Source organism: Xiphias gladius, chromosome 14 (assembly GCF_016859285.1).
Source record: "Xiphias gladius isolate SHS-SW01 ecotype Sanya breed wild chromosome 14, ASM1685928v1, whole genome shotgun sequence".
Classification (NCBI taxonomy): domain Eukaryota; kingdom Metazoa; phylum Chordata; class Actinopteri; order Istiophoriformes; family Xiphiidae; genus Xiphias; species Xiphias gladius.
In genome coordinates, this window is record NC_053413.1 from 10,656,479 (window position 1) to 10,682,559 (window position 26,081).

At 38.1% G+C, this 26,081-nt stretch overlaps 1 protein-coding gene across 1 annotated transcript; it reads right to left on the reverse strand.

The window, feature by feature from the left end:
* Positions 1-676: 676 nt before the first annotated feature.
* Positions 677-10,097, reverse strand: pif1 (PIF1 5'-to-3' DNA helicase homolog (S. cerevisiae)). The gene is made up of 12 exons (XM_040142758.1): positions 9,527-10,097; positions 9,239-9,362; positions 8,928-9,053; positions 7,926-8,079; positions 6,131-6,245; positions 5,538-5,644; positions 5,146-5,285; positions 4,548-4,654; positions 4,363-4,450; positions 3,641-3,786; positions 1,266-1,457; positions 677-944 (listed from the first exon to the last, which is right to left on the reverse strand). Exons 1-12 carry the CDS (start codon positions 10,076-10,078, stop codon positions 897-899), a joined length of 1,899 nt encoding a protein of 632 aa, XP_039998692.1. The 5' UTR covers positions 10,079-10,097; the 3' UTR covers positions 677-896.
* Between the last annotated feature and the right edge of the window lie 15,984 nt (positions 10,098-26,081).

Sequence of the window (26,081 nt, forward strand, 5' to 3'; positions counted from 1 at the left end):
TTCAGTTTACCATGCTGTCTTTTGCTCTATTTCCATGTGCGAAAAAATTGGTTGGGTGATATGGACAAAATTAATATTTGAATAACCACAGGTAAAATACCTGTTAGGGTATTTACTGAAATACTCAGATCCCATGGTTAATCTTGTCATGATTTAGTGGCAGGTTTAATGGACAAACTAATAGTATCTCTAAATGAGAATTTTATCTTGAAATAATTACCGTATATGGGAAGGTGAAAAACTTAAGTTTTGCCCGGCATTGTTATAGCCCATTTCAGGCAAACAAGCCCCATAGTTAATTTGTTCAAACAACCTAAATGTTACTACATAATACATAAAAGATGTTAAAAGTCACAAAATAGTGAATGTGCATCGCTATATCACATCAGGTGCATCAGCAAAAAGGCACTCACACACCGAATGGATGCTCCCACTACTTAATGACTACTAAAGGCAGGGATAGATTATTTTCCACTTCAAAGACATGTAAAGCCAAGAATTTTTTTTTTTTTTTTTTTTTGAGTACACCAAGGTAAGTTTATTACTTTTCCATGAATTTAAACTTTAGGCAATAAAAAGAATACTCCATACAAAGTTATGTTGACTGAAACTTTATTTGAATACATGCAATCATCTGTAATAAATTAAAAATCAAGGTATCATAAAAATAAGCGCTTAAAAAAAAAAAAAAAAAAAAAAGTTACAATAATGAACACACGGTGGCAGTGTGAAAGTACTTCAAGTACTACCAGTTAAAACAGGAAGCGTGAGGTAGATGGTTGATGCTGATGTCTGTGAATGCAGACATTTAAGAAAACCATATTATCACCAGAAGAGTAACAAAACTACTGCACACAGTGCATACCATTACAGAGAATGTAAAGGCATTCTCCTTCTCACCAGGAGTTTTCTTTGTTGTTGCCAACAAAATTGTCCATTGAGGCCTATAGACAGCAATGGAGACAAAAGGTTATTTTACAAGATTGAAATTAAAAAAAAAAAAAAAAAAATGACTGTCTTAAAGAGGATTTCTACAGTTCTCCCATATGTGAGGGCTACAAAATGTAATGTGGGGTTATGTCTCGATTTGTGTTTTATACGTTAAGTGTCATTTTTATGATTACAAAAATTATGTTGTATTCAATGCATTCAACACTATATTGTGAGTACTGCAATTTGGTACATGAAAGTTATTGCTTTTATTGATATCAACCTATATACAGCTTACGTAAAAATTTGATGAAAAGCTGAGCCACTTTACAGACCTGCATGAGCAGCCTCTCCTTCCTGAGTTTCTTATAGAAGAGGAGAACATCTGGGTCCGCCCGCACCACATGGGGGTCAAAGTCCATGACCCTCAGACCCTCAAGGCTCCGAGCCCGAGACAAGGCAACGTAAGCCTGGCCACTCTCAAACACGCGTGCCAGAGAAATTTCCACACAGTCCAGGGTCATTCCCTAAAATAAATGGCAGACTTGTTTACAGGCCTGGATGAACCAACGTGGAAAAAACAATTTTACAACCCAGAATTCATTGGTATTTTGTAGATCATGTTGCAGCCTGCATATTCTAGTATTTCACATTAAACAGGAAACCCTGACTCCAGGATTTATTCACACCGACTTAGAATTTCAAAAATCTTTTAAGACCACGTCATTCAGGTAGCACATTAAGCTACTTGAATGTGTAAGTTTGAAGTAAAAACCAGTCCCTTACTGTACATAAAACAAAGTTGAACTGTTTTTGCAGGGTAATTTTTTTGTAAAGTGAAAAATAAAATAAAAAAATAGATTACTACTAACTGTATAAGATTTAACAGAAATGACTGACAACCCAGTTTCAACATTCAAAGCAAAATGGCCAATATCTCCACCCCCACCTCTTGCATTCCCCTGTATTATTTTATGTCCTCTCATTTCCTCTGATTCATGCAGTTGTGCCATTTCCTTTTTATGTCCCTGTGCTTCCGCTCCACTGCTGCAGATCAAACACTGGTGATACATTGGTTGTGACCGATGAACTCAATTACCCAGAGGGTCCCCTTTTCTCTCTATAACAAATTTCAGAGTCTGAGGTCAGGATATAGGAGTCTTCTGTGAGAGCTGAGGGGCAGCTGTTGAGACAGCTGAGCTGATGACACAGAACAGCTCATTTGTGGGTAACAGTAAGACTGGGGTAGTGTTCAGGCTGTCTGACAAGGCCTCTATAGTAATTTCCACTCATCAAAAAGCATTGTTGCACCTAGTCTCACTTAGCCTCTGCCTACTGTATGATTTTGAAACTGTCACAAGGCACTTTATTTCTTCTGATACAACGTTTTGCCTTTATTTAAATGGCACACAGTAGAGTGAAGACAGGAAACGGGTGGAGAGAGAGTAATATCTGAGACGGTTCGATTTTTCGAGTTTTATGAAAGAAATACAGCAATTCATGCTCAAATGTTCATAACATGAATAACTGTGCCTTTGTTTTTCATCACTAACCGGAACAAAATTCCAATTCAGAAATTAAAACCTTGTGAATTCTGATTAGAGATGTTTGTGGATTGTTTGATAAATTGTAATTTGGATTTCAATCCAACTCCAATTTGGAAAGATACTGCCAGTTAAATTTCACAGAGACGTCAACATGTTTCTCCTAAGATTTATATAATTAATTTTGTATTCTAAGATTTCTTTGGAGATGTTTCACCACCCACAATTTGCTGAGGTGAACACTTGCAAGCTGTTAACATCCTTCCCATCTTAACATCCATCCCATATGACATGGAGGAGGCATTAGCATCTTAGCATGCTAAGATTTGCTAATTATGTTGCACTAAACACAAAAATACAGCTGAGGCTGATGGAAATGTCATATATTTTGTTGGTATTCGGTCATAAATTAAATTACAAAAAAAAATAATTTTGGCCTGATGACAGCACTAGATGAAACATTAGGGAATGAAAGTTGTTACAATTCACTTTGACGGGAGCATGAATGTCTGTTCCAAAATACATAGCAATACTTTCACCAGAAGAGACATTACACCCAAAACCACATAGACAGCCTCCTGCAGGAATTTTAAAGAAACCGCTATCTCGTTATTACAATTCATCATCTGGAGACATTAATGTCTGTACACACTTATTAAAGCAGTCCATCCAATAGTTGTTGCAAAGTGGTGGACATATATTGCCAGCCCCCCACGCCACTAGTGTGGCTAAAATGATGCAGTGACCTAATGCTTATAGGTTTTCTGTTCCAAAACTGTGCTGCTCTCAATAAATCAATTTTAACTGAGTCACTGATAACCAAATATCACTACATTTGTCAGGAAAGGGCAGCCAGACACTGCAATCAAACTGTCAGCCAATTTTTGCTGTCTGGAAGTGACTTCAAACACAGTACAAAAAAAATAAATAAATAATAAATTACATTAGTTTCAGGCCACTTAAATTAAAATAGCCTTTTATCAAGTGAGTCATTCATTCAAAAGAAACCCAGACAAAGCACTGGCGCCCCATGGCAACATTGAGCAACATCTTCCTCAAAGAGAAAGAAAGTTCATCATACTGATTTGGTGAGTGTTTTTCTCTCCGATATTTGTGCGTGAGTTGTAGCCAATTCACTGCATGGCAACCACTGAACCTGTACTGACCTGGCTCTTGTGGATGGAGATGGCCCAGGCCAGTTTGAGTGGCAGCTGCTGTCGACTCAGGTGGATCCCACCACCGGACTTAAACACCCAGCGCTCCGGCTTTAGTACCTCTGTAACGCCACACAGGAAACGTACACGTGGGAGTCCTGAGGAAAACAGAGTCAGTACAAGGAAGTTACCACCAGTAAAGTAATTTGCCATTTTGTTTCAGCCTGACCTGCCTATTCAACATAAAAGACCTTAACCTCTTCTACAATCCAAATCCTCCAGTGATGTTTTTCATGTTGATGGAGGGTGACGGTGCCAAGGCAGCTCTAAATTGTAGGTGTCGAACAGAAATCTCCATTAAGACTCCTGATTGTTAAGATCTGTTTGATTAAACAAATCATATAATGATTAAATCCCAGAACTTTAGAGCTACTGGTAAGGAGATTCCTTAGCTTAGGACAGAGCTTGGCTAGCTGTTCCCGCTGGTTTCCAGTCTTTATGCTAAGCTAAGCTAACTGTCTCCTGGCCCTAGCTTTATATGTAGGATACAGAAATGAGACTGGTATCAATTTCCCCATCTAACTTTTGGCAGGAAGGTGAATCAGTACTTCCAGGAAGCTCCAACCATTACTTTAAGTCATCCTCTGTAATTCTCTTGCCAATCTGGATATGAATTTTGGACATCCTAGCAGAATTAAGTATGTGTCACGTTAATCAAAAAGTTAAATACTGACCATGTTTTCCAGACTCAAAAGCAACGACCACCCCTCGTGCTCCATTCACTAGACCTCGAGCAACATCCAGGTTCTTCGTCAGCATGACCTTTAAAGTACAAGTCACACCAAAAAACATGTCGTCACTCAAACTGAGCGTGAGGTACTGAGGTATAGAGTTTATTAATTAAACTCAACAGTCATACCTGAGCGCCCACTTTGAGCTGGATCAGTCTGCTAACAGGGCTGTGAGCATCTATTGTCTTTACCAGGGCTGGGTCACTGTCAAGTGCCTCAAACACACACACTGAACCTAAGGGACACGGAGAGATTCATTAAAACAGGTGGGTAATAACACTGAGGGCACACTGTTTCGTATACAAAATATGACGGGGGAGAAGGCCAATATTCAACCAAAACGTTTTATCCAAGTATAAAACAAGGTAATTGTTTTCTAAAAAAATTCAAGACAAATGTTGCTACTTTGGCCTAACTACCCAAAAAAATGTCTAAAAATAAATAGATAATTTTTTAACTGCTGCCATAGTGGGTCAAACACACTGTCCAGAGTTTCCTGATGCAGTTAGGGCTACTAACAGGCTTAGGGCTTCCTAGAACAGGAAATACCAGGAGACAGAAAACAAATGGCATCCAGCTAAGTCTGAAAACACCTTGAGAGGAAACAGTTTAAAAAGGTTGACACACATAACTTTAGCCTATTTTCACCTGGTTACAAGCCAAACTAAGTAACACTTGTTTCAATTTGAAAAAAGAAATATATAAATCTAACGGAAGAATTCAGACCTGGCAGCTGCTGGAGTTTGTTGTCATTTGTGAGCTCCACGTCATCCTTGTGTGTGCACAGCCTGGTTGCCAGAATACCGTCCCTCTCAATGTGATGGTAGGCGCTTTGCATCAGCTTAGCGGTGACTTCCTCTGTCACCCTGAATGGTGTTAAGACAGAATTTTTCTTTTTGAAAAGCTATTTTTGCAGTAGAGCAAAAATGTTATTTAGAATATAAAATGATCAGCTGTCCCTCGAACAGCTGTAAATGAATTTACCTATTTATCATTTATGTATAAATGGACAACACTTCACTTTGCACATTTGGTATAAAACTTTTTTTTTTTTTTTTTTTTAAATCCGTGCCCTGTTATCACATGTGCTGAGAAATGGACAATGCCCATTATTTTACCTGCCCAGCCTCACTGCCTGCAGCAGGGAGATAAAGGACTGGTCAGTTTGCCTCCGGACCTCCGTCAGTTCCATGTTTATCTGGATGACCTTACGCCAACTCCTGGCCTGAAGGTAGAGGGGAAAAAGTCTTCTTCAAGAACATGCACTAAAGGTCTTCAGGAAATCTAAATGACTCAGTACAGTAATGACTCACATGTACTCAGACCAACCTCTCAGCATATACATCGATTTAACAGAAAAATAGAAATACATCTATAATTCCAATGCATTTTTTAAAATATCCAGTCCATTCACTTCAATGGCGTATACAAAATATTAGAATTCCCATTACCAACTACACCTCAAAATATTCAACAGAGTTGAATGAATGCCTCTCTGACACAGTTTCTTTATAAGCTTCTTTGAAGAAAGGAGAAAAAAAAAAAAAAAAAAAGCTGGATTTCTTCCAGGGCAGTTGTATTGATTGTGGAGTTGTTAAAATTTTCTAGTATTTCAGTGTAAGTGACCAAATTGCCCTTATTGCCCATCATTTTGATGACACGCACAAAGTCACAAACACATCGGAGGCATCGTGTTCTGTGATGGTCTGACCTGGAAGCAGAAGCTAGCCTTCTCCTTTCCTTTAGACACAGGAGGCAGCTGAAGGAAGTCGCCACAAACGATCAACTGGATGCCTCCAAATGGCTCAGTAGACCTCCTCACCGACCTACAAGAGTACAGTGAGAAGTTATACATCACTGAAGATGAATATAGTGATTATAATGGTCTAAAACAAAATAAAAACATTAGGTACATTACCCCCCACCCGACAAACGGTCTCTAACCCAAAAATATTCAAATTTCTATCACATTAGACAAAGAAAATCGGCAAATATTAATTGACTAAAAACCTCTGCAGCAAGAGACCCAACTTAATGCAACTACATGGCTGTCCCTCCTACATGAGGAATTCTGCAAAAGGTAATCTACGTGTTTGTTTTCAAGCATAATATTTCTATATTATTTAGAATACACGGGGTATGTAATTCATGGGGCAGTGAAGGAAAAATAGGAAAAATGTTGCTTTCACCATATACAACTTAAATATTTATAAGTGTAGCTGTGACACTGTAATATTGTATTCTCAAATCTTAACCTGTTGGTTTTTTCCGCATTTATGCAAGCTCCTTCCACCCTAACATGCAGACAATTGTTCTTGAACAGCTCTCTTATACGTCTTTGTTCAGCATCAATGGCCCTCAAGGCTCATACCTAGTGTTCAGTTCATCTGTTTATTCCAAACAGACTAACTACTGTCGCTTCTTCTAATAATATCAATTAGCAGCTGAGGGAGAGCAGTGCAGCAACATTAAGTTTGATTTATTATAGTCACACTTAATATTTGCAATGTGTCATGCAATATAGCACCACACAGACCAGATCGCGGCTGGGATTCTCAATAAAACCCAGGATTTAATCTGTTCTTACGGGACTATAAACTGTGATACAAAAGTAAAGTGGAATTAATATAAATGCTGTTGTTGTGATGTAAACATTTTTCGTGCTGGAGATCTATCTATATCAGAAAACTTCTGGAGGGATACCTTGTGTGAACAGATATTTAAGAGGAGATTTGAGTCTCTGAAAGGAGTACGTTAAATCTCAGGTGTGTTTGGGAACACATTCTGTAACACTACGACATCAAGAGTATAAGTTAGTTAATACAGACATTCAAAACTTACATGAAATCTTCAAGGTTTCTGTTTAACTTTGATAGTTCAAACTTCCAAAAACTTCTTTTAAACCTTTTGAAGAGTAGTCAAACAGTCCCATGAGTTTCAAATAGTTTTATGAATGGGTAGGTGTTTACCAAACACCAACTGTCTGAAAGAACTTTCATGAACAAAATTATATTAAATCACCAGAACAAACTTTTGTGTGTATAATTTGTGTATTATGTCAACAATTATTAAATCAGTTGATTTTATCATTCCATTCTGTGGTAAGGATCAATTGGAATCCTTAACACCGTATCCTAAAGGTGATATGAAATAATTTCATGAAAACTTTTCATAAAAAACACTCCGGAATGTTATCATCATTGTGCATTGTGGAAGACCTTTGTTTGGTTTAGGATATCTATGATTTATGTCTATGGATTATACTCTACTGTAAGTCTCTTCATTTAATTTAACAGCTGCAGCCACCAAAGAAGCAAATATCGTCCTGCCTTTAGCTATAATAAAATTAAAGACGCACAGTGGCTAAACCCAATCACATGGGCAAGAGTTTTGCCTTACTTAAGTGTAAGTAAACTATATGACATAATATAGTATCATAAAGTTTTTTTATTTTTTATTTTTTTTTTATTAGATTGATTCAGTGCTCAGCTTTGAATCCATCTCACCTGGCAACCGACTCGAGCTTATCAAAGAACTGGGCCTCTACCATGGAGATCTCATCGATGATGAGGTGTCGACAGTTAGTCCAGTGCTGCATCACCCCAGGCCTCTGAGCCAGCTCGATACACTGCTCCAGTGGGGCACAGCCTGAGCCAATGCCTGGAAAGAGCACAGGTACCAGAAGATGGAAAGACAGATGGTCAGAGGGGACACAAATGAATAACACCTATGCCAATATTTAATTCACACCCTCTCCTGTATATTGAGATTTAATCAAAATCATCTGGTTATGTGGGAAGGACATCCAACACCTTCTCCTCAGTTATATTAAAGATTCATAATCTGAAATACGCCATCACACAGACATTTTGACAGAGGCAAAGGCTGCAGCTCTGCTTTAAAAAAGGAGGCCCAAAAGAAGAAATAGGAAAAAGATTAAAAGACCTTATTCTTTGTATTGACAATAAGTAGGCCAGAAACATTTAGCTCATCAGTAGAAACTCATTAGCTGTTTTCATAATTGTTTTCATATTTCAAGCAAAAATGCCAAAACATTCACTGTTTCGCGTTTCTCAAGTCTGACAATTTGCTGCTTTTCTCTGCTTAATGTCATTGTTAAGTGTATATATAGATAGTTGTTTTTTTGTTTTGTTGGTTGGATAAAACAAGCAATCTGAACCCTAAAAGATTAATCATGAAAATAATCAGTGGATTAAATCGATGATGAAAACAACTGTTAGAATCTATATCAGTAGAGCTGGAACTGTCTCACGCTTTTTCTTAATCAGGACAGCAAAGAAACATTTGTGGGCTCATCCACGACGCCCAACTTAAGGTTAGGCCCTTGTTGGAACAAGGAAACTGACCAATTATTTTGACAATCTTCAGTAAAAGACTGGGAAGAAATAACCTCTGCACATCCTCAAACACTAATTATGTGCTATGTACATAAACAATACACACTTGTGTAAAATCTGTTTGATCCCTTCAGAGACACTATAACTGACCTGCAAAGTTGTGTAATGTTGTTCCTCCAATGTGACATGCAGCCACTCCTGTACTGGCTGTGGCAAAGGTGCTCTTTGGAGGAAGAGATCCCATGATTCTCTTGAGTAAGAAAGACTTTCCTGTACCTGAAAAAAAACAAAAACAAAAACAAAAACACACCGACAATTTCTACAACAGGTTGGCTTGAGAAAAATGTTAATATGACTGAAAGACAAGAAATATTATGTAGAGAGTTGTATCAAAAAAACAGGATCTCTTTTAGACATCTAGTCATTGTTCTGAAAACGTCAGCTTACTGTCCCATACTTACCGGCACTTCCAGTGAAGAAGACGTTTTTGCCACTCAGCACGGCGCTGAGCACAGCAGCCTGTTCTTTATTCAGCTTACGTGATGGCAGAGACAGGATAGGCTTCTTACTGGGGTTTGTCTTCACCTGTAATAGTCAACAAAAAGCTGGTGACACGTCTTCTCAAGGGCAACATATGGACAGTGTGGACATTGATATAAAAGGATAAGAGAATTATAATACATAATTGATCCTATACAGTGACTTCCAGAACTATCATAAAATCTGGAAATGAGTGACATTCAACTCACCGGGCTAAAGTTACTGTCACTCCTTGACCTCTTGACCTGCTGTCCCGTTCTTGCCACAGTCATGTTATTGGTGCGGTCTGCCAGCCCTTTGGAAGCCGCTTTACTCCTCAGCTCATTGACCTTCTGAATGTCCTTTTGCTGCAGGGGGCTGATGGCCTCGAAGCTGCGGGGCAGACCGGCTTTAAGCTTGTCTCTGTCGCTCAGGGGCTTGCTGCTCTGCCAGGCCTGGTGTTTGATGCTCAGGGTTTTGAGGAAGAGGCTCAGCCGGTCAGGGGGGCAGTTGGAGAGGAGCACCTGGATGTTTGCAGGGAGCAGTTTGACGGTGCACTTGCCGTCTCTGGCGAACTTGGTGAAAAGTTTGAACTCTTTCAGATGGTAACTTTGCGGGACTTTTCCGTCGTGGACCCGGAGGATAATCTCCTGGAACTCATTCCGGCCCAGAATAACAGAGGCCTTCCGCATCACCTGCCGCCGGGTGGCCTGGCCGGAGAGGTTGAGCTGCTCCACCGTCACACAGCACTGCAGCTGGGCACCGTCCTCTGCTGCAAACATCGCAGCAACTCTCTGCCTACTTTACGAGTTAATATTAATGGAAGAATAGCAGTTTGCTGAGGTAGTGTCACAGAAGGGTTCAAACAAAGCAATACAGTGCGACAGTGCATGAAACAGGAATCAATACTTTTTTTTAAATAAGACTGAACTGAAACAATGTAACGATATTACCAAAGCTCTCTACATTGAAACAACACAAACATCGCACGGCATGTGCTCGCTAGATCAGAAGGTAAAATATTGACTCCGTGATCTGAAACTTTAAATGCAGTTACTGAGACAGTTTGAATCCAGCTCTCACCTTTTTTTTTTTTTTTTTTTTTTTTTTTTGTTTTGTTTTTAAAAAATACTGTGTTTGTCTTCCTTTCTCCGTGCAGATGCTCCGTATCTGAACGCGAAACAACCGATTTTCAAATCGTCAGCGCGTGCAATCAGCCAATGGCAGTGCGACGCCCCGGGCCAATCAGAGGGAGGAGATTTAAAAAAGCTCCCAATGAACGACGCGAAGGGCCGTCCCCGCGTCTTCCCGACCAATCGAATAGATTATGACTGACGACGTCATATCAGTGAGAAATACACATGGCTATCCGGAAATGGGAAGTTTCTCCACATTAACGGTGTAAATCTAGCCTTGATTTAATAGGCAGTATATATAGAGGGTGATTTTATTTAAATGATAATAATGTAAATTATTAATATTGATGTATTAATGTGTACGTCAGTTGCTGCTGGTAAAGCTGGGGATAGATTTAATCGTTTTATGTACTGCTGGGTAGCTTGTGAGTGTCTCCCCCAGGTATCAATAAAGCCTTATCGTATCTCAACCTATAATAATAAATACTAATTTATTTGTTGATCATATTTTGTATTATTAATCTGACTCTACAAAGTAACCAAAGTTACCAAAGCTTTGTAATGTTTTAAAAATTTACTTTGTCAGAACTTGACTTGAATATTTTTTCTTTTCAAGTCTTTAGAGACTCAAGTGTTAAGTCTGAGGCTCGATGGCCTGGCTTCCCCTTTCAGTTGTGAACATGAATATTTGTAATAGAGGTTATGATGCCAAATTCGCAATGAAAAAACAATCGAGTATCAACAAGTGAGTTCTCCTTCGTTGCGCAGCTTATACTTAAAAGCACCCTGTAAATACTCACCATAATTTCTTCATTACTGTTTAATAATACACACACACACACAACCACACACACACACACACACACACACACACACACACACACACACACACACACATATATATGCATTCCACATGGGAACAAACCATCTATCATTTTCAGATGACTGTACTTTCTGTAGACCACGTGATGCTTCCCAGCACCTGAGGAAAGGGGAGAACATACCTCAACAGGTGAGCAGCTCCCATTAGGTGACCAAACGCAATAAGTTTTAAAGTGACTAATACCCTGATCTTTAAGCCTTGGGGCAATGAACTGTGACAGACAAGGCGAGGGTGTTTGATTAGTGTGAGTCTTGAGAAATCAGTCTCACATACACACTAACCGTCAGCTGGGATCTAGTAAAGGTCTCAGGGAACCAAAAGGTGACGAGGAACAAAAAGTAATAAAGTAAATAAAGCAAAAAGTGGTAACGATATACCCCAAATTTTTATACATTTTAAAATACCATTGCCTTGATATTTATAAGTATTTCGGTGGGTGACATGTAGGCGGACGTTTTGCATTGAAAATTGTTCCTTACAGTACAAATCACAAGTCAAGCTACCATTAATTTTCCACACTTTGGGCTTCTTGCCTCATTTCCTCATTAGACTCCACATCCTGAGCCTTTCACACAGGTTAACTGGTACGTGCTGCCGCAGCAGGCATGTGGAAAGAGAACAAAAGAAAATTATTCTCAAGTTTGCAGCTGCAGTTTCTCAAATTTCATCCTTGCCTGTGATGCTTTGCAAATTTTGCCCTGTGAAAATTCGAATACACCATGGAAATATCTAAATTAAAATAGAGCAATAATGTATGCTTAAAATAATAATCAAATCACTTAGAATCTTTTTTAATTTTTTATGTGGACTACTGATTAAAATATGTGAAACATTTCATGTCATGATTTCCATGAGTTCTTGTTCTGTGTTTTTTTTAGAATAGAAATAGTAATTATGTGATTCTAAGAATTTTCTATTTGTCTCAAAATATTCAAGCACAATGCATGATATGCAATACATTCTAATGTGTGGTTAAGAAAATATTTCACACTTATAAACATATCTCAATATTCTGTCCAGTGAGTTGTTGTTTTTGTCATGGAGTCCATGACTGGTTATGTTTTCACCATCCATGAGGAAGATATTTTTTTTTTTATTAGCAAGACCCAGAGCTTGAGTCAAAGACTATTTGTTACTGAAAAAATAATCACACTGTGTTTTCACACCCTGAAGCAAAATACCAAACCAAAATGATCCAATGGAGATGCAGTGATAGATGGATGTTATCAGATAAAATGGCAGCATTACAGCACTTTAGAAAAGAAAATAAATGTTTAAAACCCCAATGGCATCTTAAAGCTGCATGAATAGATTTTTGGCCACTAGGGGGTAGAAAAACTCCTAAACAGGCTGACAGACACGCAACCTTGACACGTGTAAAATATTCTGTAAAATTGTTATGGTAGTGCGTTAGCAAGCATTTGCACACTCCCTGAGCTAACTTTGTCATATTACACAATCATTTGATTCAGTGTTAATGGCCTTAATGTCTAATCTGTCTTCCAGTGCAATGACTTTAAATAATTCTCATACATTTTCCCTGGGATACTCATTATTTTATTGTTTCACTTTTCTTTTTCTTTTTTTTTTTTTAAACACACATTTCTATATGGAATAACAATGAATAGCCTTGGATGCAGGATACTTATTAGATGGAGTCTATGTATTTCCATTTTAAAATACAAATGTGAAACTGTTTGCCCCGACTTCAATAAGTCTTTTGTGAATTTTAGTACTGGAGATGGTGTAAAGATAGTTATATTTTCAGATCTGTATACATCCACTGAAGTGTAGCTTTGATGACTTTAGTGCAGGCAAAATGTTAATCATTGTTCTTTGAAGGCAGACCTCCAACCCTTATCAGAACATTTCAAATAGATTAAAAATGTGCCCGGCAGAACGAGAGGACATTTTTAAAGCATTAAAAAGTTTCCATCGTGGGAATTATTCATGAGGATAGAACATTCCTGTTATGAAAAACAACAGACTCTGCATCAGGCTGTATCAGTTCAATTAGTTAATATTTAAATAGTAATCTGATCTGGTTTGTTCCCCTGCGGGCTGTGGATTCCAGTATGGGGGTTATAAGATGACAGTGCTTGCATGATCTGTACTCGTGGTACATTTATAGTAAACACTGGCCTCTGATGTTACTGCAGTTATTCCGGTACATGTCGTAAGGATAAGCACAGCACGTTACATGGGTCTGTCCAAACCACAACAACTTTTAATACCCTGTATTCCAGATAAACAAAAACTGAACAGCAGCAACAGTGATTTCCCAGCATCATGTGAAAATGGAAAGATGCATCCTATGAGCCAGTACTTAAAAGCGTCACAGTGCTCCTTTAAATGCATTCTGAGCTCACAGGGCTAATTTTCATCAGCAGTAAGATGCATCAGAACACATTTTCATTAAAGCTGAGTGTGTGTGATAGCCTTTTTCTTATATATCGAGATGACACAGGTGGCAACTATTTGCTATTTTCACCTGGCCATACTCTCATTAGGTGGACAAATGGTGAATATTGGTTCCTCTCACCTCCCACAATTCTACAGTGACCTTTTTAATCGCCTATGGGAAATGTGTTGGTATCGAATTATAAAGCAAATGGCAATGACTCACAAGATAAATGTGTTTTTTTTTTAATATTGAGTACTGTGGCTGTTGCGCAATTGACATAATCAACACATATTACAGAGGCTGAAAAAGAGCTGTTTCCGCTCTTTCCTACAGTGTGTATTTGCTGGCCCCTTTGCATCTCAATTTTTTTTCTTCCTTTCCTTCTCTTCTTGCCTCTCGCAGTGCCTTTGTCAGGTGTGTCTGTACAGCTACAGAACTGCAGACAGAAACAGAGACCTTACTTGTATCCTGTCAAAGTAAAGGGCACATCCACCTAACCATCCACATACACGCCCACTGATTAATGTTTATACTACTTGAAGGTGTGGAGCCTCATTCCCATCCCAGCAGCCAATTATGTGTTGCTCTTAAATATGAATTGTAAGGTAGGGAAGAGCAGCCACAGCTTTGCACTGATTCTAGTTTAATGCCTTCACGGTATGTAGTTTGTGTGTGGCAGATTTATTTAAACCCTTCATGTTTTAATAGACAGTAAAGCAAAGCAAGGATTTGAATGAGTCAGTCCTCATAACTCATGTCATATAGGAGATTCTTTCCTCTCTCTTGTTTAAGTACAGGAAACATGCTCCTTCATTCATTATCTCTGTTTTGAGTGAGAAGTGGTGAGAGGATGCGGGTGGTTCAGCATGATTTACAGTACATAATGGCATCATACACTTTCCATACCTCAGGCAGAGAAGAGCACAGAGAGGTCTGTGTGCCCCTACAATCCTTAAAAAAGGCTTAATTAGACAAATAAATTTATGTGTGGGAGTCCTGCACTAGAAAATATTACTTATTAAAAAATGGAAACAGGATGTTTGAAAAAGGTTTTGGACCCTTTTTCTGAATTTGTGAAGTGTACGGACTTGATGGTGATGAAGAGGAAGGAATTGTCTCTGGTATAAACCCTGAAGAACATTTTGTATGAGCTCACCGGTCAGTAACTATGGAATTTAACCAAATATTTGAACATTTTCTTTCCATCAAGAATTTTTTTTTTTTTTTTTTTTTTTTTTAAATGTGTCAGAAGCTGTCACAATAGGCCAAACAATACAGAGGGTGAGCCAAATATTCAGTGAAGATACTTTAACAGTGAAACAGAAGGCTTACAAGCAGATGAGATGACAAGCTGGCAGGCAGGAACACAAGCAGGTACAAGCACAGATAACAGAACTCAAGCTGCAGGACACAGGGAAAACGCTAGGGAACAAAACCAGGAACACAAACAGAAACAAAAGCAGACGAACCAACAAGGAACAAAGAAAGTGACCTGGCAGGAGAGCTCAGGTGACTGCAGGGCTGATGATAAGTGGGAACAGGTGTGTGGATGGGCGGGGCAGACAGGTGATTGAGGACAGGGAGGAAAGTCTGAGGACATCTGGTGGGTAACTAAAGGAAGGCAGGTCTGGGGAGATGGGGGGAGAAACATGGCCTGGGAACAGTGAGACGAGGCTGGAGACGGTGGCTGAGGGGAAAAGAGTTAATTTAAACTTTAGTTTAGAGTTTAAAGTTTTAGAATCTGAGCATGTGGTATATCCATAAGACATTTGTGTTGAGGAAGTGGAGGTTTGTCTATGGTAAGATAAATTCATTCAGTCAAATTGAAAACTAAATTCCCATGTGTTCTACAAAACCAAAATAAAATAATACATTTTCTTTTTCATCTCCAATTTGCAACTCATTATTGTCATTAACTTATAGCTCCTCTGACTTACAATTTCCAATGTACTATATAAACAGACTGCATGCATATTGTACCACATAAATCTAGCAAATGTAAAATGAAACTTAATGTAAAATGGACTTTGCATTTGCATTTTCAAATTAGAAGACAACATACTACAAAAACCTAAATCAATATTCCAACTGGGTTTTGCATATTTAATATACCCTGCCCTGGATGTCAACATTACATATGCATGTATCATTTTCCTATTTCTGTACATAGAGCAGTATATTTTTCTCTATGCAGTAAAATCATGCACACTTGTATGATATTGCACCCTAAAGAAGATAAGATCTCCTCAGAAGAATAAAGGCTCATTATTTCTGAACTGGAACAAATGGTTGACTCACCCTGTTATATCTGAGAATGCAAATGCAGACTGTGACACTGAGTCCAGTACAGCAATGACCCAATCCTTTACTTACATCTTGGACTGTTTCTGGCAATTAGATCCTTTGAATGAAGGGAAATGCCTAGAAAGGAATGGAAGGTATGTAGATTAGGATGGATGAGAGGCCACCAGAGAGCTATGTCCCTTCATCATAAGTAAAAAAAATTACAAGACAAGCAGTGGACCCAAGTGATGGGCATTTATCTACATCAGCCAAAAAGGAGGTCCAAACCAGAGTGCAACCATTATCAATCATTTGAATTTGTAGCAGTAAATAAAAAGTTACCACAAGCAACCAGTTAGCTTAGCTTAGCACAAAGACTGTCAACAGGGGGAAACAGCAGCTAGCCTAGAATTGTCCACCTACAAGCACCTGTGGAGTCTTGACGTCGCCATTGTCAGTCAACCAGTAGAGTCTCCAGGAAGTTAATGTGCCCAACCAAAAAAGAGTCATAACTCTCCGGCACATAATTCCCCGTGAAACCACAACCAACCTGTTCTTTTTACAGCTGGTAAGAGTTTTGTTATCTCTGGTCAGAGCTAGGCTAGCTGTTTCCCCCTGTTCAGAGTCTCTGTGCTAAGATAGCCAGTTGCTATCTGTAGTTTCATCCATTAACATACAGAGATCAAAGTGGTATAAATCTTCTAATCTCACTTTGAGCAAGAGGGTGTTTTTCCCAAAATGTCGAACTTTTCCTTTAACCTCTTGAACGGTACCTAGAATATCTGTAAACTTATTTCCGATATTGACAGGTGGTTAAAAGTCAGTTCCATGCATTTATTTCCCACTACACCCCCATGGTGAGGGGGTCTCCAAATTCAAAATGGTTGCTCAAATTTTGTGACTGACTGCCCTTTAGAATATTTTGTGTAAAAATAGATGGTCTTTAGAACACGAAAATAATGACTGAGAAAAGAACATGAATGTATTGTGTTATTGTATGGTGCTTATCAGATTTTGATGAACATTACATACAAGTGGAATATTTGAAGCCAATTAAATGGGAATTCAGTTAACAAACGCGGGTGTAAACAATAAACGTTTCTCATGCTTCCAAAGTTTGGCTCTGCAAATGTTTCGTGAGGAAAGAGTATAAAGAGTATGGTCTAGACCTTCTAGATATTAGGCCTCAAGAATACATGCAGTGTGTTAGACAGTCCATGTGTCACAGCCATTTTTAGCCATTTTTTGAGAACTGTTTCATGTTTACATGCTAACATGCTAAACCAAGATGATCATCATAGTAAACATTATGCATGCAACATGTCAGCATTGTCATTGTGAACATTTTAGCATGCTGACATTAGCTCAAAGTACCACTGTGCTTAAGGACAGCCTCACAGAACCAATAGCATGGCTTCAGGCTCTTGTTGTTGTAAATATTATATTTATATTATATTATATAATTTTTTTGTTTAAAAATAGTTCCATAGGTGCCTTTAAGGTTTCTTTTCCCAGACTAACATGCTGGACACTCTGATCTTCTGACGATACCAGATGAAATGGAAGGGATCACTACATTCATTAGGATTCATTTTCCAGGGAAAGTAAATGTCTGTACTAAATTTCATGGAAATCCATCTAGTGGCTGCTGACATATTTTCCTTTTGACCAAAGTGTTGGAGCAAAAGACTGACCGACAGACAGATGTCACCATCTCTGGAACAAAGAACATTCATGAATGCAGAACAACATCCTGGACAGCTTGTTCAGTTCTCCTCATTTTCCATGGTGCAAAGTGTAATTCATGTCAAGATAAGAGAAAGCCAAGACAGTCTTCTTTAGAAATATCTCTGTATTGTCAGCACAGTGACGTTTTAAATTTAAAAAGTGCGCATACACAAATTTAGCCTTCACCTCCAGTCTTGCTCGCGCTATAAATTCTGACTTTGAGCAGCAGAGATTCCTCTGAAAAAAAAATCTGAGTATTGCATATTTGTGTGTGTGTGTGTGTGTGTGTGTGTGTGTGTGTGTGTGTGTGTGTGTGTGTGTGTGTGTATACATACATACATACATATATATATATATATATATATATATATATATATATATATAAAATTAGTTCTTTAGAATCTGCATATTCAATCAATGACTTATTATACAGTTACTTAATTACATTTTAGTGATATAATCTTTAGAATAAATTGCAAACTCAGGTCTCTCATTTTGCACCATGTAAATCATTTCAAAAGTGTGACTTTAGCCCAGTTTATCTAATAGCTGAAGATTTTTTAACAGTTTATAGTGTAGAGACTATTTTCTTTCCTTTAATGAAGCACTGATGACAGTTGACAGCGGCTTCACATGCTCAGCAGCCAGTAAGAGGCCAGAGGTGCTGGTAGAGAGTTAACACTCTGTCTCTCTGTTGTTACTCACTCGCTCTGTTTAACAGATGTCTCTAACTGTTTTTAATTGACTTTGGAAATGATTCACATCCATTCTTTCCAACTAGGAAGTCGGTTTAATACCTTAGTGATGTGGCTTTGTACCTACTTAGGAGCTGTATGCTGTCGGTGGGAGAAGAATCCGACTGAGATCTTTTCTTTAGGTACTGATAATGTAGTTTGGCCAAATCCCTCTCCCTCTAATTAATGTCTTCTGTTGCCTCTCTGTAAAAGATGTTTAGAAAGACTGAAGTACATGAGAGTAAATTATATAAGCCAGGACATTATGGTAGACAGGCAAAGCAAATATAATCATAAGATGTAAGGAGGAGGCTTTTTGGGATAAGGAAATGTTCAGGCTGTGTTGGAATATATTGTCTGAAAGACACCAATGACTTTGGAGAGACTCAACATTTGTTTTTAAGATTACTTCACAACTTGTTATTTGAATTCAATTTCATTTTGCTTAGAGTACATTCAGTATACTGTATGTTTTTCAATCCACACATACCTTAATAACAAGAGCTGTAATGATTAAAGAAATCACTTCTTTAAATATAATACAACTAAAACCCCACAATAATTAAATAAATAAATCCAGTTCCTTGTCCTAATCTTTTATTTATATATGTAACCTACAAGGTAAATAAATAAATATTAATTTATTTTCATTATTTGAAACAATCAGTTGTGATTCATCACATTAGAAAGTATTCACACGTGTCTGTGTGAGTTCATATGTTCATTTCAGTGAAATTGTCTTTTGGCGTGAAATAAACTGGATTAGACAATTAGTACTTGTGACTATAGGTTTGAAATGACAGTGACTGACTAGCGTAAGTTAAAATTCCCCTTCATACCTACAGTAACTGAAATGTTTGATAGACATAGGAGTTATATTAGTCATAATACTAATAATAATAACGTGGTTTAAAAGATTACCCACCTTATCGACTGACAGGGAGTTAGATGAGTAGATCCATACGACTCTCACATCTTTCTGTTCATTATGGAGCTGAAGCCAGCAAACAGGTAGCTTAGCTGTAGAGGTGGAAATCACCAATAACCTTGCAGCTACTTAAGTTCATAGTAATTCATTACAATGAATAATGTAATTTTAAACCTCTAAATGCACTTGTTGTATAATGTCCTTCCTGCAGATGCTTTGTGAGAGGATAACTGCCAGGGGGTGAAGATACACCAGAAGGTACAACAGAGAAACAACAGAGACGAGTACTTAGGCATTTAGTTGTGATGGTTGAGGTTACGGTGTGGGGCTAGGAAATGCATTATGTCAGTGAGAGTTAAAGAGAGAAAGTAGGAACATATTTCACCAATTACCTCCATAGTGTCAGTATCTCTTTATAAATATCACAATATTGTTTTCATTTCACACAATGCAATATGTGTCCATCTACCATATTACAGAGATATGAAATCTAATACTCATCCTTCTTGTGGCAAGTTTTAAAATCAGTTTTATTAAGCCTCCTGGTTTCACTGAACCTGTCAAAATTCTGTAGATAATGTGATTTCTTCCTTTCACAGTCTCAGTATTAGACCAACTGGGATTGTGTGAAACTGATACTTTACGTCACTGTAATTGGATTAACATTAAATGTTTCAGCACTGCAAATTAGACTGTGGAGGAAGTAGTTAATATGATTTAGAGGGAGAGACCTTGGAGATGACTGCTAATAATACAGGTGACTGCCACATTAATAATAATTGAGTGGGCAGTGGGTGGTCTGTATCGTGTGTGTGGAGGTGATGCTACAGGGACAAGCTGCATACTCAAAGAGAAGCCCATTATCCCACTGAAAACACTGTCACAGTTGCCTTTTTTAATTGTATATACTCTGACATGTTTGACATTATTCAAGGTAAAAAATCAAAAAAAGAAAAGAAACAATTATTGTTAGATGGGCAGAACGCGTTTATGAAACAGTTACTGATAGATGTAGAGTTTTCCTTGAAATGACATATGTTCATGAGAGTTTTAAAAACGGAAAAAAACAACAAATTTGTTGCCTGAGTATTGTTTACATGATTACCATGTGACATAAAACCACTTTCCAATTAACCCTCCTGAACAACAGTTACAGAATGGCTGATTTGTTTTTTATTTCTCTTTTCTCGGTCTAAAGAGTCAGTTCTTCATTTGACATTTGACATGAAGACGTTACAGCTTTGGCTGCCCCTGTCAGAGCCTCTTTGTAAAAGCGTCAACACTTAAACAACACGTGAAGCTGGGAGCAGCTTCACGTGTTGTGAAGTTCATCTTTGTTTAGTTAGAGGTGTAGGGGGGGTAAAAACGTAATTTGATATTAACCTACATTGTGGTTCGCATTGTTTTCATTAGTATGAAAAGAAACAACCATGACTTAATTGAGCATTTATTAAAGGATATGCTGTGTGTCCCATAAATGTGGCTATTATAATCTGGGATATGAGGACTTGAACAAAACAGCGTATATCAGGGCAACCAGTGTAGTGCTTCCTATAGCTCTAGAACAGAGATGGAGAGTCCAAGTTAGCACAACCCATAGAGTCACAATATGCCATTGGAAATACACCAGGTTGAAATAAACTGGAATTATCCTTTAAAGACACACACAGCAAGTTTGCATCCTGAACATTTTTTTCAAACTACAAAACAGAGGGGTCTACGGAGAGGTTTGAGTCATATGCTGTTCCTGTTTTCTTTAGAAGCGTAATTAAATGAGTTGAATGATTTCATGCGTTCAACGCATTGTTTCAATTCAAAAGAGTTTAAGTGAGGTGAACTCATGTTTATAAGGTCTGAGGTGGTCTGAAAATAAAAACTAGACACCTAGGCAGCTTCTTCTGTTAAATTGGTCCACTTTAATGTCCATTTCAACAGCAGGACAAGTGAATACTACAGACAAGATGAACAACGTTATGTAGTTGCAGTATGAAATAAGAAATAAAGTATTAAAATGCATATAAGTAGTTATACTTATCAAGGCCCATCCCAATAAACATTAGAAAAATAAACACTGCGGCTGATGATTTCGATCTCTTCTTTCTCCTCTGTGTTACAAGGTGTTAGTCAGTGAACTCACCAGGTGCCAGGTCTTTGTCTGGAATGAAAACTTGCAGCCCACCACTGACCGACATGATTACTCCTCCTTGTTAATGAGGCAGCTATTAATCAGTATGAAATGCCTTCACGTTAACACGCAAAGTGTAGCAGATGCCAAAACATACCAAAATGTAGTCAGGATTTCTAATTAAAATCATCACTGAAATGATAATCATCATCTCACTTGACAAGATCAGTGGTATTGATTCTGAATTTGAATACTGATGTGCACTTTTGCATCTGCCTACATACACACACATTCACATACACACAAATAAATCCTAGATGACTATTTTCATGCTTTACAATTTTGTTACATTCCCAAACCAGAAATCTAGATGCTAATTAGACTCACAACTGTACCGAAATAATAAAAATCACATCTGCTTTTCAAAATCTTGGCACAGATCTGTTTGTTGTGAATGAGTGTGTGGTTTTGTGTTGCCAGTATGTTCATCTGTGTGGCTGTATTAGTAGTGGCTCACATGATGAAAATGTTTAATATCCTGAAGCCACCTGATACATGAGGTGAAAACACAGTATGGAGGACCATTAGCACTGATGGTTGCACTCTATCTGAGCATGGTGAGCCAGTTATCATCTCCATTGAGAGAGAGAGAGTGAAGGGGGTGGGGGTTGGGTGTGGGAAAATGAAGAAATGAAGAATGAAGAAAATAATGACAAAATTTCTCTTGGCACAAAAACCAGAGTACAAGCACTCTGGACAAGTAACAAAACTCATTTGAATTTATATGAAAGTGTTCATCTCTATGTGTCAAAATCTCTGGAAAATACCCCTCACTAGAATCTCCAAAATTCACAATACAACTCCACAGACAGTTTTTGAGTTCAAGTTTCATGTTGGCTTTTCTTTTCATTCTATATGCAGTTAAATGCCAGAATAATCTATCAGCAATATTTTAACACATTTATTCACTTTGACACTATTCAAACACATTTTGAACACATTCAGAGAGGATGGCAGCCATTGAATTCACCACTTACACTGTACAGTGAACTTCAGGCTCCTAATACAAGACTGAAAGAAAGATGGAGATGTGTGGAAGGCACACACACACACATGCACATGCACTTGCATACACACAAACACACGGCTGACCTACACTGACATGTAAATGGACACGTGTGGGATATTAGCATTCAAAAGTACTTGACGAAACAGCTGTCCAGTAATTGTGCATTGGCGTACATGTGTGTGTGTGTGTGTGTGTGTGTGTGTGTATGTGTGTGTGTGTATGTGGGAGGAACAGATATGTATTGGGTTTATCACAACCATCTAATGTACAGTACATCACATTGTAGGTCTACATACACAGATGATTGCTGACCATCTCAAAACAACAGGCATCTTCCCATTACACACCAGCTGGAAAAAATAAACGACAACCAAATTAATAAGCTGTTAACACAATTGTAAACAAACACAATTTTAAAAAGCTATCAACAGAAAAGAATAAAGAAAAAGAGTAAAAAAGGAAGGATACAGACAAAAGAGAGAGAGATCCAGAGAAGAGAAAAGAAATAACAAAAGAGAGTTTAGAGTGTAGAGAGAGTAAATGAGCTTTAGCTCCCCCAGTGTAATGAGCCTGGCAGGCTGCAGCAGAAGGAGCAGTGTGATTGGACGGCTGCGTGGGCAGGCAGTTGTGGTGGAGGAGGAAAAATCCGATCTTAGGCTGGATGATGACATTGCAGCGCCACCAGCGCTGAGCAGTGTGACGACAAAGAGACAGTAAAGCAGCACCATCAAATTACAGCAGTGCTGACGTCAACAACGTGGAGCCATCACCCCATCTCATTTTTTCACTTTACCCAGACAGGAAACTTGTCGTCACTATGAACCCGTCGGGAAAAAAAAAACAAAACACAAAAAAGTGTTCTGTCTCTTTTTCTCTCCATGTACACCTTCTTCTCTTTTGGGCTGCTACACTTCTTGTTATTCCTACATTAATGCTTGCTTGTGGATGGGAAGCAAATATTTCACTTCAGCAGAAAAAAAATTGGCTTCCTTATAAGCCACTGATCCTCCTGGCGCTCATATGTACGTCAGAGGAAAAGCAACAATTTATTTTTTCTTTGGAAAGCTTGGACATCCTGTATGTCGGTTTATCTGATTCTATTTAGAGAAAAAGAAAGAGACATAAGCGTCAGAAGAGAGAAATTTTAATATTTTTTTGTCTCTCGTCTTTTGACAAATTATGAGACATTAATTGATATTTAAATTGCTTCATATTTCAGCATAAGTGAATGTTAGGCCACTCACTGTCGTCTTACCTGTCCAGGTTGTGAGCACTACTGACATTTAGCCAAACAGCCTTGGCATAAATTGATGGAACTACAACACTGCAGTTGTTTTGTTGTATGAGTAATGAGCGTTAGAAAAAGGGAAATGTGCTTGTTTTGAATAAATAAGTGGAATAGTTTGACATGTTTGGGAAATAGGCTTGTTTGCATCCTTGCTAAGAGTTAGATGAGAAGATCGATACCACTCTCTTATCTGTGTGATGACTATGTAGCTACCGCCAAGAGACAGTTAGCTTAGGTTAGCATAAATACTGGAAATGTATTTAACAGCTAGCCTGGCTCAGGTCCAAAGGTACTTTGACTACACGCATATCTAAGCTCATTAATTAACACACTATATATCATTTGTTTAATTTGAACCAGAACTGAAGTGTAAAAATGACAAATTGGGGTTTTACAAGAGGTTATGTATTGGACTATTTCTTGGCTTGGAGCAGTGACTTCCTACAGTCTTCAAGCAGTCACTGCTTCCAGCCAATGAATACAGTTTAAATTTTGTATCATCCTTTTGTTTTTACATTTCAGGCTTTGTACAGATAAAAAAAAAAAAAAAAAAAAAAAAGATATATAAACTGTTTCCCCCTGTTTCCAGTCTTTGTGCTAAGCTAAGCTAACCTGCAGCTGGCTGTATTTGTACCATACAGATATACTGTAGGTATAGTCTCTTTCTTCTCATCTAACTCCTGGCCAGAAATTGAATAAGTGTATTTCACAAAATGTTCAAACTAGTCCTTTACACAAGGCTGTAGAATGGTTAAACAGAGACTGATTTTGTTTGGGAAGCAACACACACACAAATCTTGCTTATTTGTTTTTTCACTTTTAGCTGAAAAGGTCACTGCTGTGATCATTTGCATTACAACTCAAACAACGGATCACGTGAAATCAAATGAACTTGAAACAAAACAATTGTTTTAATTGCATGTCAGCAGGCAACCCAATATAATAAGGCTCTGCCACTTTTTGATTGCACGCTGATCAATAACTAACTAACATACTGATTCCCCTCAAGACAAGAAATCGATTACGGTGTTCTGTACGTAATGAGCAGCTCCTGTTATTGCTCAGTGAAAACTGAGATGCCCACTCAAACCATTTAAACCATTAAACGAGCAAGTGTGGTTTTCCACATATATACAGGCATATAGTTAGGTCCATATGTATTTGGACATTGACACAATTTTTACAATTTTGCCCCTGTACCTCTGTACCATCACAATGGTTTTGAAACAAAGCCATCAAGATGTTACTGAAGTCTAGACTTACAGCTTTAATTAAAGAGAAACAAAAATATCACATTAACTGTTCAAGAATTACAGCCATTTTTATACTTAGTCCCTCATTTTCAGAGGCTCAAAAGTAATTGGACAAACTAACATTATTATAAATATGAGAATTATTCTAATACTTGGATGAAAATCCTTTGCAGTCAATTACTGTCTGAAGTCTGGAACCCATGGACGTCCCAAAACCAGAGTTTTCCTCAGTTTGCTTGAGAGATGATGTGGTGCTTTGAATCATGAGCCGTTGATTTCTTTCTTCTTACTCTTTTCTTTCCATCGTTCTGGTACAAGTTAATCTTGGTTTCATCTGAATCTTGCTCCAGAACTGGACAAGCTTTTTTTTTTTTTTTTTATGCTTTCTGGCAAGGTCTAATCTGGCCATTCTGTTCTTGAGTGTTACCAGTGGTTTGCACCTTCTGGTAAACCCTCTGTATTTACATTCACTAAAGCATCTCTTGGTGGTAGACTTTGACAATGATACACCTACCTCCTCGACAGTGTTCTTGACCTGCCTAGATGTGTTTGAAGTGTTTTTCTTCACCAAGGAAAGAAATCTCTGATCATCAACTGTACTGTTGTCTTTCATGGTCTTCCAGGCCTTTTGGTGTCGCTGAGCTCCCCAGTTTCATTCTTTCTTTATAACAACGTACCAAATTGTTGATTTGGCCACTTCTACAATTTCTGCCATCTGTCTCATAGGTTTGTTTTTTTTTTTCAGCCTAATGATGGCCTCCTTCATGTGCATCAGCACGTCTTCAGGCCGCATATTAAGAGTTCCCATGAACAGCAACCAAATGCAAATTCATCATTTGGAATCAACTCCAGACCTTTTATCTGCTTACTTTGTCACCAAGTAACGAGGGAACAGGCCACACCTGCCCATGAAACTGATCGTCAGTCAATTGTCCAATTACTTCTGAGCCTCCG

What these genes read in the sequence shown, in the direction of transcription:
- pif1 (XM_040142758.1), bottom strand. Translation starts at nt 10,078, where the DNA reads ATGTTTGCAGCAGAGGACGGTGCCCAGCTGCAGTGCTGTGTGACGGTG. An exon ending in AAGCTCGAGTCGGTTGCCAG is followed by an intron (nt 6,246 to 7,925) that starts GTGAGATGGATT and finishes GTACTCTTGTAG; the next exon opens with GTCGGTGAGGAGGTCTACTG. An exon ending in AGCTCAAAGTGGGCGCTCAG is followed by an intron (nt 4,451 to 4,547) that starts GTATGACTGTTG and finishes TGTACTTTAAAG; the next exon opens with GTCATGCTGACGAAGAACCT.